The sequence below is a fragment of the Lampris incognitus genome, chromosome 3 (assembly GCF_029633865.1).
Source record: "Lampris incognitus isolate fLamInc1 chromosome 3, fLamInc1.hap2, whole genome shotgun sequence".
NCBI classification, from domain to species: domain Eukaryota; kingdom Metazoa; phylum Chordata; class Actinopteri; order Lampriformes; family Lampridae; genus Lampris; species Lampris incognitus.
Genome location: NC_079213.1, coordinates 41142506 through 41162311, shown reverse-complemented (window position 1 = coordinate 41162311; position 19806 = coordinate 41142506). Strand labels below are relative to the sequence as shown.

Sequence of the window (19806 nt, the reverse complement as noted above, 5' to 3'; positions counted from 1 at the left end):
TTCACCTGACCTACATGTGTTTGGACTGTGGGGGGAAACCGGAGCACCCGGAGGAGACCCACGCAGACACGGGGAGAACATGCAAACGCCACATAGAGGACGACCCGGGACAACCATAGAGGTTGGACTACCCGGGGCTCGAACACAGAACCTTCCCGCTGTGGGGCGACCGTGTTAACCACTGCGCCACCGTGTGGCCGAATATGAACTTAATTTCCATAATTCTGCTGACACACGGCTGTACGTTGTGCTCGAGCCTGACGAGGACTATATGTGTTCCGTGACTGCTGGGGAGTCAGCGGTTAAAATTGGAAGGCCAATAACTTCTTGAAACTAAATTAAGATAAAACTGAAATACTCTCAGTTGACCCTCAAGCTAACTCTCAACTCTCCTGCAAACTTGGGCATCTGGCTTCCGAGGTTAAACCGGAAGTAGCATGTCTGGGTATTGTTCAGCGTTTCATGTTACGTCACACAAAGAATATGACCAGAGCAGGTTTTTACCACTTACGAAACATTGCCAAAGTACGGCCCTTCCTATCCAATAAAAATGCTGAAAAACGTATTCATGCTTTTATTTCAAAAAGATTAGATCATTGCAATGCTCTTTTTACTGGTCTTTTGAAGAAGTCACCTGGAAAAAGTCCACTTATTCAGAAGTGTGACGCTAGAGTCTAGCGTCCTTGTCTTGGAGAAAGACAAGGCCGCGGGAGCACGTTAGCCTCGTTTTAGCTGCACGCCATCGGCTCCCAGTACCTTTTAGATCAGATCTGAAGGCTCTTTTACTCGTGGCTCTAAATGGTTTGGGACCGGCCTACATCGCAGACTCTTTGTCATGTTATAACCCTTCATGAGCTCTTACTACTGCTGGGTCTTTAAATATGCAGTTAGACACTCAGGAAAATAGGCAGCACAGCTTTTTTTAACTATGCTCCAAAATGATGGAATGTCTCACCAAGATGCATCAGAGAATATCTTTTAACCACAGCTGAAAACCCGTTTATTTAATCTGGCTTTTAATTCATGTCATTTTTAACTAAATATCTCATATTTTATTATTCTTACAGGTTTGTTTTTATTTTCCCTTATATTTCATCATCTACTGTCTTTTCATTACCTGATGTTATTGTCTATTTGTTCCTGTGCTGCATTTATTTTATTTTATTGTAAAGCACAAGAGCTGCATCCCTTGAAAGACAAGTGCTCTATAAATAACGTTTATTATTATTATTATTATTATTATTATTGTTATACCAACAGGTTAAGCATGATGGTGATGGTGTGATGGTGTCGGGATGCTTTGCTGCCTCAGGGCCTGGAAGAATTGCCATCATTGAAGGAACCAATAATTCTGCTCTCTACCAGAAGATTCTGAAGAAGAACGTCTGGTCATTAGTCCCTGATCTGAAGCTGGGTGTAACTGGATTATGCAGCAGGACAGTGACCCAAACACAAGAGCAAGTCCACTGCAGAATGGCTCAGAAGTAACAAAATGAAGGTTTTGGAGTGGCCTAATCAAAGTCCTGACTTGAACCCCATTGAGATTGTGTGGCAGGACCTTAAGTGAGCAGTTTATACTCAAAAACCCTCCAGTATCGCTGAATTACAACAACTCTGTAAAGTGGAGTGGACCACAACACCTCCACAGTGATGTGAACGACTGACCTCCAGCAAGTGGTTTTGGTTTGGAAGCGTTTGGTTGCACGTGCTGCTGCTCAAGGTGGGACAACCAGTTATTAAGTTCACGAGGGCAGTTTACTTTTTCACAAGGGTGATATAGGTGTTGGATAACTTTCTTCCTTCAATAAATGAAATAATCATTGAAAAACTGTATTTTGTGTTTACTCGGGTGCTCCTTGTCTTATATTACATTTTGTATGAAGATCCCAAACCATTCAGTGTGACAAATGTGCAAAAATAGAGGAAATGGGGGGGGGTACTTTTTCATGCACTGTATCTGATTTCTTCTCGAACTGAACACAACAAAGCAAGAAACAGTTAGAAACATTAGAAACAAGACATATTCTAGTTGAAATGCTCCCTTAAGACAGAAAAACATCCCATCTGGCAGAAGAAAATCACACCTTCTCAGGAAGATGTCAAGCACAAAGCATGCAGAAGAGTTTACTTTAACAAATTTAAGAGGAAAGTAAACACAAACATTTTTATTTATAAAAAAAACCCCACACACACCCTGTAATTATAGTGTGATTAGGGAGATTGATATGGCCCGTTTTAAACCACATGAATTGCCTCCTCAGATCTTTGCACTGATGATGGTGATGATACTGCTGCTCTTAGTTCTTCTTCATGGAGTCCAGGACGCGCAGTGCATGGAGGAAGAGGTTGACAATATCTAGGTAGAGATTGATGGAGGCAAGGACGTATTCTTCAGGTGACAGCTGGTGCACCAGCAGGTGTGTGTCATAAATAATGAAGCAGCAGAAGACCAGAGCACCAACTCCAGCAAACACTAGCTCCGTGCTTTCATTGTTGAAGAAGACCTGGGGAGACAAGGGATGAACAGAGCAATGTCGGAAAATAAACAAAACTTTCAGTCTCTGAACTGCATTTGCCATATATAGCTCTGAATATTCTACAAATATGAAGCCTGCAAGGGCTAATCAGGTTAATTATCCTAGAGATATGAATGTTAAATCAGTTTCATTATACTAGAGATATGCATGTTTTAATCAGGTTCATTATCCTAGAAATATGCATATTTTAATCAGGTCAATTTTACTAGAGATATGCATGTTTAATCACTTTCATTATCCGAGAGACATGAAAGTTTAACCAGGTTCATTATCCTAGAGATATGCATGTTTTAATCAGGATCATTATCCTAGAGATATGCATGTTTAATCAGGTTCATTATCCTAGAGATGTGAATGTTTAATCAGGATCATTATCCTAGAGATATGCATGTCTAATCAGGTTCATTATCCTAGAGATATGCATGTTTAATCACTTTCATTATCCGAGAGATATGAATGTTAAATCAGTTTCATTATCCTAGAGATATGCATGTTTAATCAGTTTCATTATCCTGAGATATGCATGTTTAATCAGGTTCATTAACCTAGGGATATGAATGTTTAATCGGGTTCATTGCCCTAGAGGTATGAATGTTTAATCAGTTTCATTATCCTATAGATATGCAGTTTTAATCAGGTTCATTATCCTAGAAATATGCATGCTTAATCAGGTTCATTATCCTAGAAATATGAATGTTTAATCAGTTTCACTATCCTAGAGCTATGCATGTTTAATCAGGTTCATTATCCTAGAGATATTGCATGTTTAATCAGGTCCATTAGCCTAGAGACATGAATGTTTAATCAGGTTCATTATCCCAGACATATAAATGTTTTAGTCAGGTTCATTATCCTAGAGATATGCATGTTTAATCAGGTTCATTATCCTAGAGATATTAATGTTTTAATCAGGTTATTATCCTAGAGATATGAATGTTTAATCAGGTTCATTATCTGAGAGATATGCATGTTTTAATCAGGTTAATTATCCTAGAGATATGATTGTTTAATCACTTTCATTATCCCAGAGATATGCATGTTTTAATCAGGTTCATTATCCGAGAGATATGAATGTTAAATCTGGTTCATTATCATAGAGATATGCATGTTTTAATCAGTTTCATTATCCTGAGATATGCATGTTTAATCAGGTTCATTAACCTAGGGATATGAATGTTTAATCGGGTTCATTGCCCTAGAGATATGAATGTTTAATCAGTTTCATTATCCTATAGATATGCAGTTTTAATCAGGTTCATTATCCTAGAAATATGCATGCTTAATCAGGTTCATTATCCTAGAAATATGAATGTTTAATCAGTTTCACTATCCTAGAGCTATGCATGTTTAATCAGGTTCATTATCCTAGAGATATTGCATGTTTAATCAGGTCCATTAGCCTAGAGACATGAATGTTTAATCAGGTTCATTATCCCAGACATATAAATGTTTTAGTCAGGTTCATTATCCTAGAGATATGCATGTTTAATCAGGTTCATTATCCTAGAGATATTAATGTTTTAATCAGGTTATTATCCTAGAGATATGAATGTTTAATCAGGTTCATTATCTGAGAGATATGCATGTTTTAATCAGGTTAATTATCCTAGAGATATGATTGTTTAATCACTTTCATTATCCGAGAGATATGCATGTTTTAATCAGGTTCATTATCCGAGAGATATGAATGTTAAATCTGGTTCATTATCATAGAGATATGCATGTTTTAATCAGGTTCATTATCCTGGAGATATGCATGTTTAAATCAGGTTCATTATCCTAGAGATATGAATGTTAAATCAGGTTCATTATCCTAGAGATATGCATGTTTAATCAGGTTCATTATCCTAGGGATATGGATGTTTAATCAGGTTCATTATCCTAAAGATATGAATGTTTAATCAGGTTATTATCCTAGAGATATGCATATTTAATCAGTTCCATTATCCTAGAGATATGCGTGTTTAATCAGTTTCATTATCATAGAAATACGCATGATTAATCAGTTTCATTATCCTAGAGATATGCATGTTTTAATCAGGTTTATTATCCTAGAGATATCAATGTTTAATCAGCTTCATTATCCTAGAGATACGAATGTTTAATCAGTTTCATTATCCTGAGATATGCATGTTTAATCAGGTTCATTATCCAAGGGATACGAATGTTTTAATCAGGTTCATTATCATAGGGATATGCATGTTTAATCAGGTTCATTATCCTAGGGATATGAATGTTTAATCGGGTTCATTGCCCTAGAGATATGCATGTTTTAATCAGGTTCATGATCCGAGAGATATGAATGTTAAATCTGGTTCATTATCATAGAGATATGCATGTTTAATCAGGTTCATTATCATAGAGATATGCATGTTTTAATCAAGTTCATTATCCTAGAGATATGAATGTTTAATCACTTTCATTATCCAAGAGATATGAATGCTTAATCGGGTTCATTGTCCTAGAGATATGCATGTTTAATCAGTGTCATTATCCTAGAGTTGTTAATGTTTTAATCAGGTTATTATCCTAGAGATATGCATATTTAATCAGTTCCATTATCGTAGAAATACGCATGTTTAATCAGTTTCATTATCCTAGAAATATGCATGTTTTAATCAGGTTTATTATCCTAGAGATATCAATGTTTAATCAGCTTCATTATCCTAGAGATACGAATGTTTAATCAGGTTCATTATCATAGATATATGCATGTTTAATCAGGTTCATTATCATATGGATATGAATATTTTAATCAGCTTCATTATCATAGAGATATGCATATTTAATTAGGTCAATTATCCTAGAGATATGCATATTTAATCAGTTTAATTATCGTAGAAATACGCATGTTTAATCAATTTCATTATCCTAGAGATATGAATGCTTAATCAGTTTCATTATCCCAGACAATGAATGTTTTAATCAAGTTCATTATCCTAGACATATGCATATGTAATCAGGTTCATAATCCTAGAGATATGAATGTTTTAATCACGTTCATTATCCTAGAGATATGCAGTTTTAATCAGGTTCATTATCCTAGATATATGCATGTTTTAATCACGTTCATTATCCTAGAGATATGAATGTTAAATCAGTTTCCTTATCCTAGAGATATGCATGTTTAATTAGGTTCATTATGCTAAATATATGCATATTTAATCGGGTTCATTTTCCTAGAGATATTAATGTTTTAATCAAGTTCATTATCCTAGACATATGCATATGTAATCGGGTTCATTTTCCTGGAGATATGGATGTTTTAATCAGGTTCATTATCGTAGAGATATGAAGTTTTAATCAGGTTCATTATCCTAGAGATATGAATGTTTAATCAGGTCCATTATCCTAGAGATATGCGGTTTTAATCAGTTTCATTATCCTAGAGATATGCATGTTTTAATCAGGTTCATTATCCTAGAGATATGCATATTTAATCGGGTTCATTTTCCTAGAGATATGAATGTTTTAATCAAGTTCATTATCCTAGACATATGCATATGTAATCAGGTTCATAATCCTAGAGATACGAATGTTTTAATCAGGTTCATTATCCTAGAGATATTCATGTTTTAATCACGTTCATTATCATAGAGCTATGAATGTTTAATCAGGTCCATTATCCTAGGGATATGCGGTTTTAATCAGTTTTATTATCCTAGAGATATGAATGTTTTAATCAGGTTCATTATCCTAGAGATATGCAGTTTTAATCAGGTTCATTATCATAGATATATGCATATTTAATCACGTTCATTATCCTAGAGATATGAATGTTAAGTCAGTTTCCTTATCCTAGAGATATGCATGTTTAATTAGGTTCATTATCCTAGAGATATGCATATTTAATCGGGTTCATTTTCCTAGAGATATTAATGTTTTAATCAAGTTCATTATCCTAGACATATGCATATGTAATCAGGTTCATATTCCTAGAGACATGGATGTTTTAATCAGGTTCATTATCCGAGAGATATGAATGTTAAATCAGTTTCCTTATCGTAGACATATGAATGATTTAATCAGGTTCATTACCATAGAGCTATGAATGTTTAATCAGGTTCATTATCCTAGAGATATGCATATTTAATCGGGTTCATTTTCCTAGAAATATGAATGTTTTAATCAAGTTCATTATCCTAGACATATGCATATGTAATCAGGTTCATAACCCTAGACATATGCATATGTAATCAGGTTCATAATGCTAGAGATGTGAATGTTTTAATCACGTTCATTATCCTAGAGATATGCAGTTTTAATCAGGTTCATTATCCTAGATATATGCATGTTTTAATCACGTTATTATCCTGGAGATCTTAATGTTTAATCAGGTTCATTATCACAGAGCTATGAATGTTAAATCAGTTTCCTTATCCTAGAGATATGCATGTTTAATTAGGTTCATTATCCTAGAGATATGCATATTTAATCGGGTTCATTTTCCTAGAGATATGAATGTTTTAATCAAGTTCATTATCCTAGAGATATGCATATTTAATCGGGTTCATTTTCCTAGAAATATGAATGTTTTAATCAAGTTCATTATCCTAGACATATGCATATGTAATCAGGTTCATAATCCTAGAGATATGAATGTTTTAATCACGTTCATTATCCTAGAGATATGCAGTTTTAATCAGATTCATAATCCTATAGATATTAATGTTTTAATCACGTTCATTATCCTAGAGATATGCAGTTTTAATCAGGTTCATTATCCTAGATATATGCATGTTTTAATCACGTTCATTATCCTAGAGATATGAATGTTAAATCAGTTTCCTTATCCTAGAGGTATGCATGTTTAATTAGGTTCATTATCCTAGAGATATGCATATTTAATCAGGTTCATTTTCCTAGAGATATGAATGTTTTAATCAAGTTCATTATCCTAGACATATGCATATGTAATCAGGTTCATATTCCTAGAGATATGGATGTTTTAATCAGGTTCATTATCCTAGAGATATGCAGTTTTAATCAGGTTCATTATCCTAGAGATATGCATGTTTTAATCACGTTCATTATCCTAGAGATATGAATGTTAAATCAGTTTCCTTATCCTAGAGATATGCATGTTTAATTAGGTTCATTATCCTAGAGATATGCATATTTAATCGGGTTCATTTTCCTAGAGATATGAATGTTTTAATCAAGTTCATTATACTAGACATATGCATATGTAATCAGGTTCATAATCCTAGAGATATGAATGTTTTAATCACGTTCATTATCCTAGAGATATGCAGTTTTAATCAGGTCCATTACCCTAGAGATATGCGGTTTTAATCAGTTTCATTATCCTTGAGATACGCATGTTTTAATCAGGTTCATTATCCTAGAGATATGCATATTTAATCGGGTTTATTTTCCTAGAAATATGAATGTTTTAATCAAGTTCATTATCCTAGACATATGCATATGTAATCAGGTTCATAATCCTAGAGATATGAATGTTTTAATCACGTTCATTATCCTAGAGATATGCAGTTTTAATCAGATTCATAATCCTATAGATATTAATGTTTTAATCACGTTCATTATCCTAGAGATATGAATGTTAAATCAGTTTCCTTATCCTAGAGATATGCATGTTTAATTAGGTTCATTATCCTAGAGATATGCATATTTAATCGGGTTCATTTTCCTAGAGATATGAATGTTTTAATCAAGTTCATTATCCTAGACATATGCATATGTAATCAGGTTCATATTCCTAGAGATATGGATGTTTTAATCAGGTTCATTATCCTAGAGATATGCAGTTTTAATCAGGTCCATTATCCTAGGGATATGCGGTTTTAATCAGTTTCATTATCCTAGAGATATCCATGTTTTAATCAGGTTCATTATCCTAGAGATAAGAATGTTTTAATCAAGTTCATTATCCTAGACATATGCATATGTAATCAGGTTTATTACCCTAGAGATTTTTATTATTTTTTTTGCTAAAAAGTTTTAAAAAAGGACTAGTACCTCTTTCAATAAGAATGTTTTCGGATGTGCTTCTTTCATATTTATATCTAAATTTACCAATTTGCAGACCTTTTACGCAAAGTGACCATCAAGAGAATCAGCCATTAGCAGATAGATGAGCGTTATCAGCGTGCACCATAAAGCGCTAGACAGTAATCACATCACAGAGAACAGTTTAGTGTGTTTAGCGTCCATGGCCCTGGGTTATCAGCAGGCAGCGAACAGGACAATCAACGACAGTTGGTCGTCCATGATCACACCCAGATTCCTCACAGTCCGAGTCGGCGTCACCACGGTGTTGTCAATGGTGATGGCCAGGTCTCGGTGCGGGCAACCTTTCCCTGGGAGGAACATCAGCTCTGTCTTGTCCAGATTGAGCTTCAGGTGGTGTGTCGCCATCCACTCTGAGATGTCAGTCAAGCACGCAGCAATGCGTGTCTCTACTTGTGTGTCAGAGGGAAGAAAGGACAAGATCAGCTGGGTGTCATCGGCATAACAATGGTAAGAGAAGTCATGCGAGCGAATAACAGAACCTAGGGATGTCGTATACAGGGAGAAAAGGAGAGGACCCAGAACCGAACCCTGTGGAATGCCTGTAGTCAGCTTGCGAGGCTCCGACACACATCCCCTCCATGTCACCTGGTAGGAGCGACCCGTCAGGTAGGTTGCAAACATTGTGAGTGCAGAGCCTGTGAAACCCAGCCCCTCGAGGGTAGAGAGGAGGATCTGGTGGTTCACTGTGTCGAACACAGCTGACAGGTCCAGGAGTATCAGAACAGAGAAGAGAGAGTTTGCTCTCGCAGAGTGCAGCGATTCTGTCTCTGCAAGGAGGGCCATCTCTGTCGAGTGACCGACCCTGAACCCAGACTGGTTGGGGTCCAGGAGGTTGTTCTGGTGGATGTACAAAGAAAGTTGGTTAAAGCATGTTCGAAAGTTTTGGATAGAAAGGGTAGAAGGGAAACTGGTCTGTAGTTTTTGACGTCAGAGGGATTAAGTGATGGTTTCTTGAGAAGGGGGGTGATTCTAGCAGTCTTGAAGGCAGATGGAAAACATCCTGCCTGGAGGGAGGTGTTGATGAGGTGGGTTAGATAGGGAAGGAGTTCAGGTGCTATAGACTGAAGAAGAGGGGAGGGGACCGGGTCAAGGGAGCATGCAGTGGGGTGACTGGATGTGATGTGATTCCTGTGTGATTGCTCTATTCTAGACGAACCAGCAATTCAGAATCATGATGAGGTTCAGAACCACTGTGCCACCATGCCACCCTGATTAATATATATCACTTCATATTATTCTATATATTTTAAGTTTGAGATTAATCACAACTTGTGATGTGATCACTACAAAGAACATCGTGAGCCTTTTATTTTATTTACATTAACATCTGGAACTTCAAGTGTTAATGGGGAGGTGTGATTTAAGGTTCCACATCGAGGTGAGGATGTAAGCCTCTGTCCATGTCCATTTAGCATCACAGGCTAAGCTGTAGCCTACTTTCACCTCCTCAAAATGTAACTCTGCGTTGAGGCTACACCGGCTACGTGGACCCCTCAAGAGTTGTCCATGTACCTGTGATGTGTTTCCGGTGTTGCACCCAGCAGGTCATTCATCTCTTGCATTTGCCGAACAAACGCAGACTCCCCGTGCTCCTGCCTCAACACTTTCAATGATTTCACAGACTATTTCCTCTTCCAATGTAAATTTCTTCTCAATAATGCCAACAGAATGAACTGTCTTGGCTCATCCAGCAACTGAAAGTCTTCTCTTTGCTGCCATTAACAGTGGCTGTGAGAGAATGTTAACATGATAGTTCGCCGCCTTGTTTGCCATGCATGCTGCTGTTGTCTAGTTTTGCGGAGGTACTGTAACAGTCTCTGTGTTGTGTCTACGCAGTGGTATGAATCAAACGCTACACCGGTTACCTTCAGCAAAGATCAACTGTCACCTCAATACAGAAGCACAGATCATGCCTTAAAACCTGGTTTTCAACCATGTGTACAATATCAAGTAAGCAAAGCTGTTTCCAGACTTCAGGTGTCACCATACAACATGCTGTGAACATGGTAGCAAAGAGACAACACACCCAGTAATAATATTTTTCTTTTTTTTTTTGTGGCTTTTTCCCCCTTTTTCTCCCCAGTTGTACCTGACCAATTACCCCACTCTTCCGAGCCGTCCTGGTCTCTTTTCCACCCCCTCTGCTGATCCGAAGAGGACTGCAGACTACAACATGCCTCGTCTGGTACATGTGGAGTCACCAGCCGCTTCTTTTCACCTGACAGTGAGGAGTTTCAGCAGGGGGACGTAGCACGTGGGGGGTCACGCTATTCCCCCCGTTCCCCCTCCCCCTGAACAGGCACCCCGATCAACCAAAGGAGGTGCTAGTGCAGTGACCAGGACACATACCCACGTCCGGCTTCCCACCCGCAGACACGGCAAATTGTGCCTGTACGGATGCCTGACCAATCTGGAGGTAACACGGGGATTCGAACCGGGATCCCCGTGTCGAATAGACCACTATGCTACCTGGATGCCCAGTAATAATGTTGATCAAATAATGTTTACTGGGAATGTTAGATGATAAAATAAACTTACCCTCATTAAACTTGCAGCTATCAGGATCCAAAGGCCGGCAAATAATCTGTGACGAACAAAAGGTTGCCTAGTTTGAGTCCTTGATATCAAGAACCTCATACGAAAAACATCTGGGTCTTAACACTGGCATTCAACTTTAGGGTCCATAAAAGACTCAAGACAAGTCCATCTTGATTGTACAGGAGATTCAAATATCGTTGAGTCTGGACTGCCCACTGACACATACAGATTAGCTTTGACCAACTGATGTGTGATAATAATTTGGACGTTTCGCCTCTTGGATGAGCGGCGAAACGTCTTCACGGATATATACCAAGTCCAGTTGCACTCGATTCAATTCCTTTGGATAATAATTAAGATTTTTGTGACTGCTTTAGAAAACTTACACTGCACCCAGTTTGCTGAAGTCTCTCTTGGACTGGAAGGTGTAGGCCGTCAGTCCAACAAACACAACGCATGTGAGGAAAAGGGCTTGAAGTACTATGGAATACTCATAAAACGTCACTGTTGAAAGAAAACTGGTATATTGACATGGCTTGGCAAGACGGACTACAAAAACTAATCTTGGGTTAAAGTTTCAGAAATGTAGAAAAGAACTCACAAGCAGTCGCCACAGAAATTGCCTCCAGCAAAGTCTAAAAGACAAAAAGTGAGGAGTAAGTCTTAAATGTAATCCTTTCATGCACAGATTAGCAAAATATAGTCCCTTCTGTGTGTATGTGGATATCATCAGAAGAGCCCACTATTCAAATGACAGCTTGTTTTTCTGAGAATACTTACAAATGTGATCAGCAGATAGAGATTGACAGGATGCTGATGTCTGTAGACAGCCAAGGCCATGAGCAGGACCAAAGAAAGGAGTGCTGAGACCAACACCACTGAAGGACTGCGTGAACAAGAACCAATGCCAGAAGAGTTAGAATCAAAGTACCTAGGTATACCTGACCCAGTGCCAGATTTTATATCCCTCGCTGACACAGTAAGTCAATAAGGGTACTGAAACACCATTTCTGATGTGTCCCAACCTACTGAACATTTTTAAATAGGAGAGTAATTGTGTGAAAAGACAACAACCCCACCCTTAGAGTTCAGAGCTTGTGTCTCACTTTGCCGAATTCCATAAAGCATGCCACCTGCTGCCAGGACCGCGACTGAACAAGGCCCTAATCACAACTCTGTCCAGGTGATGGAAGTTGTGCAAATTGTGAGAGCTAAGAAGATGACAGTTAACTCTCCCCACCTTACACCCCCCTCATCCCCCTCCCCCCCACACACACACCAAAACCAACATGTTAGACCAAATTGAAGTGTGTGTGTGTGTATGTGTGTGTGTGTGTGTGTGTGTGTGTGTGTGTGTGTGTGTGTGTGTGTGTGTGTGTGTGTGTGTGTGTGAGACAGACAGACATGCTTAAAAGTCTTTTAGTGCATGTCTGAGACAGGGACAAGTCCGAGTCAAGTCCGAGTCAAGTCTGAGACGAGTTGGAGTCAAGTCTCAGTCAAGTCTGAGACAGGGACAAGTACGAGTCAAGTCTGAGTCAAGTGTGAGACCATCCATCCATTATCTGAACCGCTTATCCTGTTCTCAGAGTCACGGGGATGCTGGAGCCTATCCCAGCACTCATTGGGCGGCAGGTGGGGAGACACCCTGGACAGGCCGCCAGGCCATCACAGGAGTCTGAGACCAATCTGAGCCAATTCTGAGTCAAGTCTGAGTCAAGTGCTAGTCAAGTCTGGGGTCTTTATGGAAAATGTCTGCATCAAATCTGATGTCTCTACGACAGGTCAGCGTAAGCCACACATTCAGGTATCATATATGTCACACTAAAAACAAAAGACAAAGATATAAAGGAGCCAGAATGGAATTAATTTAAAAGGCATAACACTCCATTGACTGAAAAAAAAAACAGAACGCATCTTAATTTTGTCAAGTTCTAAATTGTATTTTTATAAACTATTTTAAGTAGCAAGATATGTAAGTTACTTGTCCTATTCATCTGACTGACAAATTGATGATACTGAGTAAACATTATGCAAATAAAACAGTGCAGGCTTTGAGGATGCAGAACAACAAATTCAGCCAATCACAAAGTTTCTCTGTAATGTGTGCTGCAACTGCAATGCAGTCCCTCCCACACAGAACTGTTGTGTGACTCTAGACGTGATGTGGTTCAACGTGTGGGGAAACTGTCTTCAACATTTAAGGTGGTATTTGATCAAGTTGTCTATATGTGTTTAATTACTGTGATCTCTTTTTGTTCTGAAATTTACATGACTCGTTGGATAACCAATTTATAAAAAAGAAATGCCATCATGTACAACCCTACTTCTAACATAGTGTTTGAAATTTTTCAGAATATGTCCCCGTTTCTGTGTTTTCGCCAGTCCAAAGCTTTAGGACAGTGGTGTCTAACCCTCCTATTGCAAAGCTACCTTCCTGCTGCAAAGCTACCCTCCTGCTGCAAAGCTGCCCTGCTCCTGTAGAGCTACCCTCCTGCCACAGAGCCACCCTCCTGCTGCAGAGCTCCCCCTGCTGCAGAGCTACCCTCCTGCTGCAGAGCTCCTCCTGCTGCAGAGCTACCCTCCTGCTGCAGAGCTCCTCCTGCTGTGGAGCTACACTCCTGCTGCAGAGCTAACCTGCTCCTGCAGAGCTACCCTGCTCCTGTAGAGCTACCCTCCTGCCGCAGAGCCACCCTCCTGCTGCAGAGCCACCCTCCTGCTGCAGAGCTATCCTGCTCCTGCAGAGTTACCCTCCTGTTGCAGAGCCACCCTCCTGTTGGTTTCCACACTAACCCTAATTCAACACATCAATTGAGTTGATCAAGGTCTTGATCAGTAGGTAATTAGTAGAATCAGGTGTGTTAAATTAGAGTTGCAGTAAAAACCAGCAGGATGGTAGTTCTGCAGGAGTAGGGTTGGACACCTCCGCTTTAGGATATTGAGCTCCTTTATTTCATTGAGCATAAACATTGTTTCAGTCTCGTTCCAGAAATCTGGCTGTTTACTGCCACTCAAATAGAAAATACACACCGATATTGTGGATCACCCTTATTGAAGAATAAGGGTGATGTGCAGAACTGTAGCAACTACAGAGGTATAAAGTTGATCAGCCACAGCATGAAGATTTGGGAAGGAGTAATAGGAGCTAGGTTAAGAGGAGAGGTGACGATTAGCGAGCAGCAGTATGGTTTCATGTCATGAAAGAGCACCACAGATGTGATGTTTGCTTTGAGAATGTTGACGGAGAAGTATAGAGAAGGTCAGAAGGAGTTACATTGTGTCTTTGTAGATTTAGAGAAAGCATATGACAGGGTGCCGAGAGAGGAGGTGTGGTATTGTATGAGGAAGTTGGGAGTGGCAGAGAAGTATGTAGGAGTGGTGCAGGATATGCATGAGGGAAGTGTGACAGTGGTGAGGTGTGTGGTTGGAATGACAGACGGGTTCAAGGTGGAGGTGGGATTACATCAAGGATCGGCTCTGAGCCCTTTCTTGTTTGCAGTGGTGATGGACAGGTTGACAGACAAGATCAGGCAGGAGTCTCCATGGAGGATGATGTTTGCGGATGACATTGTGATCTGTAGCAAGAGTAGCATGCAGGTTGAGGAGAGCCTGGAGAGGTGGAGGTATGCACTGGAGAGAAGAGGAATGAAAGTCAGTAGGAGCGAGACGGAATACCTATGCGCGAATGAGAGGGAGGACAGCAGAATGGTGAGGATGCAAGGAGTAGAGGTGACGAAGGCATATGAGTTTAAATGCTTGGGGTCAACTGTCCAAAGTAACGGGGAGTGCATAAGAGAGGTGAAGAAAGAGTGCAGGCTCCTACATAATTGGGTCCAATTCCCTGTGTTTTTCTATTGTGATGTGTGCCAAATAAACAAGTGAAATGTGAGTATTTTGTCCTCCTTGACATGAACATTTGTGCTACCTTTTCACATGTTTTGGTTAGTAATTGGAGTCAGGGGTTTCAATCAATGGGACGATGATCATTTGTGAGTCTAGCAGGCCTACCCTATTGAAATAACATACATCTGGGTCTTCACTATCAAAGTCTGGTCTTCACAACACAGGTTTGTGGAAGTCTGCCATGCCTCGATCAAAGGAGATTTCTGAGGACCTCAGAAAAAAATGTGTGTGTGTGCATTTGCATAAATATTTTTCAGATACATGTTTTATTCTCTGTGCCAACAATGCCAAGCTAGATTCTTGGTGCATGTAATGCACTAATGAAATGCACCTGCCTTCGGATGAGACGTTAAATCAGGTCCTGACTCACCGTGGTCATTAAAGATCCCAGGCACTTATCACAAAGAGCAGGGGGTTCCCCGGTGTCCTGGCAACATTCCCAACCTGGCTCTCTCCATCTGGCCACCTAATCATTCCTCATGTAATTGGCTCAATGAGTCCTCCCTCTCCACCTCAAGCTGATGTGTGGTGAGCGTTCTGGTGCAACATGGCTGCCGTGCATCACCCAAGCGGTGCTGCACACTGGTGGTGGTTGAGGTGAGTTACCCCCTTCACTGTGAAGCGCTTTGGTTGTCTAGATAAAGTGCAATATAAAATGTGGTGATTTTGCCCTGTGATAGCCTGGTGGCCTGTCCAGGGTGTCTCTCAGCCTGCCACCCAATGACTGCTAAGGAGAGGCTCCAGCATCCCCGCGACCCTGAGAGCAGGATAAGCGGTTTGGATAATGGATGGATGAATGTTATTATCATTATTAATGCATATGGCAGTAAAAGAATTTGATTCTGATTCCAAAAAAAAAAATGTTGATGCTCAGCAGGCTGGAAAAGGTTAAACTATTTGTAATGAGTTTGGGCTCCCCCAGTCCACTATCCGGCAGATGATGTACAAGTAGAAGAAATTCAGCACCATTGTTACTCTCCCCAGGAGTAGTCGTCTAACAAAAATCACTCCAAGTGCAAGGTGTATAATATTACGCAAGGTCACAAAGAAGCCCAGGATAACATGTAAGGATCTGCAGGCCTCTCTTGCATTGGCTAAGATCAGTTAAGTCCTCCATCAGGCAAACACTGAATAAGGATAGCAAGGTGGAAGCCACTGCTCTGTACCAAGAACATTGCTGCCAGCCTGAAGTTTGCTAAAGAACATGTGGATGAGCCAGAAGGCTATTGGGAGGATGTTCTGTGGACAGATGAATGCAAAATATAACTTTTATGAGACGCTGATGTTTTGTGTAAACAACCACTCCATTCAAACATGGGAACCGTATCCCAACCATGAAGCACAGCGGTGCCAGTATCATGGTTTGGGGATGCTTTGCTGCCTTTGGATCAGGACAGATTAACATCATTGACAGAGCTATGAATTCTGGATCGTACCACCAAATTTACTGGAGAATGTCAAGATGTCAGTCTGTGAACTGAAGCTCAACAGAAAGTGGGTCATGCAACAAGACAACGACCCTAAACACACAAGTAAGTCAACTAACGTACAGTTAAAGCACCGTACACAGCCTTGTGCTGGTTTTCAGATATTATTTTACACAGAAACAACTATCAGGTGATGATGATTCATCTAATAGCTGGCTGGATCAGTTCAAGGTTAAAAACTCTTTATACAGGATTTTCCGAAATGTCTACCTAGAAATGAATGGGACATTTACTTCTTGGTCCTTGGCTTATGAAAAAGTGGGCTGTCATGTTTCAGCTTTTTTCAAAATCTGTCATCTATTATTACCGTGTATTACCATCAGTACCACTACTATACTATACTATACTATACTATACTATACTATACACCAGTGTTTTTCAACATACACAACCGTTGCAAGATACAGCATCAGTGTGTGAGGAGAAAGAGAATCAGCAATGTCAGACTTGTCGTTGAATTCTGCTGTGGACGGTTAAAACCTTTCTTTGTGTGTTGTTGCTTAAAATGTTTTAGTTAACCGACACATTTGCTGCTGTTCATTTTTCTCTGACAAGCTGCCAACCTGCTGCCCACTGCCGACTGGCCAAATCTCTGCACTCGAGACTCGTTGAACTAATGTGAGTAACTAATGTAACTAATGTGAGTAACTAATGTAACTGATGTGAGTAACTCATACCACCTTGTGTAGGAAAAAGGGAGCTATGCCTTGAATTACTACACCACGGGTCAGAGTACGGCCATAAGTCCTGCATGGGGTTCTTGTGAGATTTGGAGGGGCAAGTAAAGTTTGATGTAAAGTTTGACGAACAGCTTTGTAACAGGATCACGTTGAAGTGATGATTAAAATTAATTTACTTCAAAATATCAAAAGGCATGCAAAAAAAGGCTGTAGGTGAAAAATATTAAATAAGATTTTCACTTAAGCAGGCAACTGCCCTGCTGACTCCTTCCTTACCTTGCATGAACAAAATCCTTAATCGTGTCACAGAGCATGAACAAAGCTGCCGTGGCCGTGGTCAGAATGATCTGCAGGGACAGGATGCTGTACACCTTCCGCAGAAAGCCTGGAGGACGACAGACAAGAAGTACTGGCCAACAGTATGACGAGCAGATGCAGAAATGCATTAGGCTCGCTCCATAGTTAAACCTAATCATACCAGAAATATAGACTACAAAACATGTAGCACCTCTGCTAACGCCAAGCTGGAGGTCGAGCTAAAACGTCTCGATGCTCAAACATCCAGGCAGGGAAGTCACAGAAGGCGAACCAGCTCATCTGGACACAACATTTACTGACATTCAATACATGTTGTGTCCACCAGATGATGTGTCCACATGAACTGATGTTGTACCAGATGATATGTCCACATGAACTGATGTTGTACCAGATGATGTGTCCACATGAACTGATGTTGTAGCAGATGATGTGTCCACATGAACTGATGTACCAGATGATGTGTCCACATGAACTGATGTTGTACCAGATGATGTGTCCACATGAACTGATGTTGTACCAGATGATGTGTCCACATGAACTGATGTTGTAGCAGATGTTGCGTCCACATGAACTGATGTTGTACCAGATGATGTGTCCACATGAACTGATGTTGTAGCAGATGTTGCGTCCACATGAACTGGTTCAACCCTCTGTAAATGTAAAGCGAGTCACGTCCAATACAGCCTGTTTTTTGTTTTTGTTTTCGTTTCCTTACCCATCCGAATATGAACACTGGCTGCAGCAACGTTGGTGCCATAGTTAAAGTCGTCTTCAATAGATGACACGGGGTATTTTTCCGCACTCATCGTGATTTCAAAACGTCGACTTTTAAGGCAACAAAATGATTTCTCCCGTCGCGAAAATCAGCCCGGATTACGTCACTCGAAACAAGGAAGTATAATTTAGGGAATATTTTCAAAATAAAAGTCGCGATGACGAGCCAAGCCCCAGAAACAGGCACAGCGCATCCTGTTTCAGTAGGCTATCTTATAAAGAATGACACACACACGAGTTGCTCAGTGCAGCCAAGTATATTCAAAGTGATGTCACATGTTCCTGAGCGCGGGTCATGTGTATCTAAGGTAAACTAGACCCGTAACATCCTCCTTTTCCAAGTATAAACACATACACATGAAGTTAGTGCAAAATAAAATTACTTTCATATAAGAACAACCAATAACAGTGCAACAGCAGTAAATCTCTTCATATCCCATACCAGTGTAATAACCACAGTAGCGTATGATAACATTTCTCCTCTTTTTCCCCTCTCTCCCACATAGCAACCATCAACATTATTCAGATTACATAGTGAGTTTCAGTGGAGGTTTAGACAGCCGTCCAACCCTTGTGTAAGTGTGTCCATCCGAACGCGGAGCGCCAACAGGAGTAGATGGCGCCTTGGGCATGGACCTCATGGGGCTCGGCTCGAACACAGCCTGAGGGGTCTCAATGACAGTTTCTGTAGCTGGATCCCCGTCCGGTGTGTGTGCCGCAGCGGGTTCAACAGGATCGTGCGCGGCTCGTGCAGCTGGCTCAGCCACTCTGAGATCGATCCTGTTACGACGGTACAGGGAGCCATCAATGTCCACAAGATAAGACCTCGGCGCAACCCTGCGGAGACAAGTTCCGACTCTCCAGCGGCCAGTGTTATCACCTGGCAGGGGCTTCATCCGTACGACTTCCCCAATTTCAAGTGCCGGCAATTCACGGGCAGATCTGTCATAGAAGGATTTGGCGAGTTGCTTCCTGTGGCGCAGCTTTTCAGTGACGCCCACGACAACAGCTGGTTCCAAGAGCTTGCTTGCCGCCGGGATGGACGTCTTCAACCGGCGGGACATGAGGCGTTGTGCTGGGCTGCTGCCCATGTTTTCCGTAGGTGTATTCCTCCAGTGAAGCACGGCTTTCCAGGGGTCTTCACCATCATGCGCGGCCTTACGCAGAAGATTTTTTACAATCTTCACGGCCGACTCGGCCTTGCCATTCGCTTTCGGGTGTCTGGGAGAGGAGGTCACGTGCTCAAATTCCCACTCAGAAGCGAACCGTGTGAACTGAGCTGTGAACTGAGGGCCGTTGTCTGTAATAACTTTCTCTGGCTGACCATGTCGGGCGAACTGTGCCTTACATCGCTTGATGACTGTCTCTGCAGACATGTCGGGTAGAAGCTCAATCTCCCAAAAATCGGAATAGTGGTCGACTATTAGGAGATAGTCTTTCTGTCTGAAGCTGAATAGGTCCATGCTCAAGACCTGCCATGGCCTGGTTGGTATTTCATGAGAGAGCATGGTCTCCTTTTGCTGATTGTGGGCGTAC

The 19806-nt window shown here is 40.7% G+C and overlaps 1 protein-coding gene across 1 annotated transcript; it reads right to left on the bottom strand.

Annotated features, from left to right (window-relative positions):
• Nucleotides 1-566: 566 nt before the first annotated feature.
• tmbim4 (transmembrane BAX inhibitor motif containing 4) lies at nt 567-18371 on the bottom strand. The gene is made up of 7 exons (XM_056277210.1): nt 18212-18371; nt 17455-17563; nt 11892-11997; nt 11713-11746; nt 11498-11615; nt 11112-11157; nt 567-2504 (listed from the first exon to the last, which is right to left on the bottom strand). Exons 1-7 carry the CDS (start codon nt 18300-18302, stop codon nt 2298-2300), a joined length of 711 nt encoding a protein of 236 aa, XP_056133185.1. The 5' UTR covers nt 18303-18371; the 3' UTR covers nt 567-2297.
• Nucleotides 18372-19806: the final 1435 nt, after the last annotated feature.

Excerpts from the sequence above, each read along its gene's own strand:
- tmbim4 (XM_056277210.1), bottom strand. The coding sequence starts at position 18,302 with ATGAGTGCGGAAAAATACCCCGTGTCATCTATTGAAGACGACTTTAAC. Across the intron at positions 11,747-11,891 it reads TCTATCTGCTGATCACATTT|ACTTTGCTGGAGGCAATTTC; the intron begins GTAAGTATTCTC and ends TTTGTCTTTTAG. Across the intron at positions 11,616-11,712 it reads AATTTCTGTGGCGACTGCTT|TGACGTTTTATGAGTATTCC; the intron begins GTGAGTTCTTTT and ends TTCTTTCAACAG.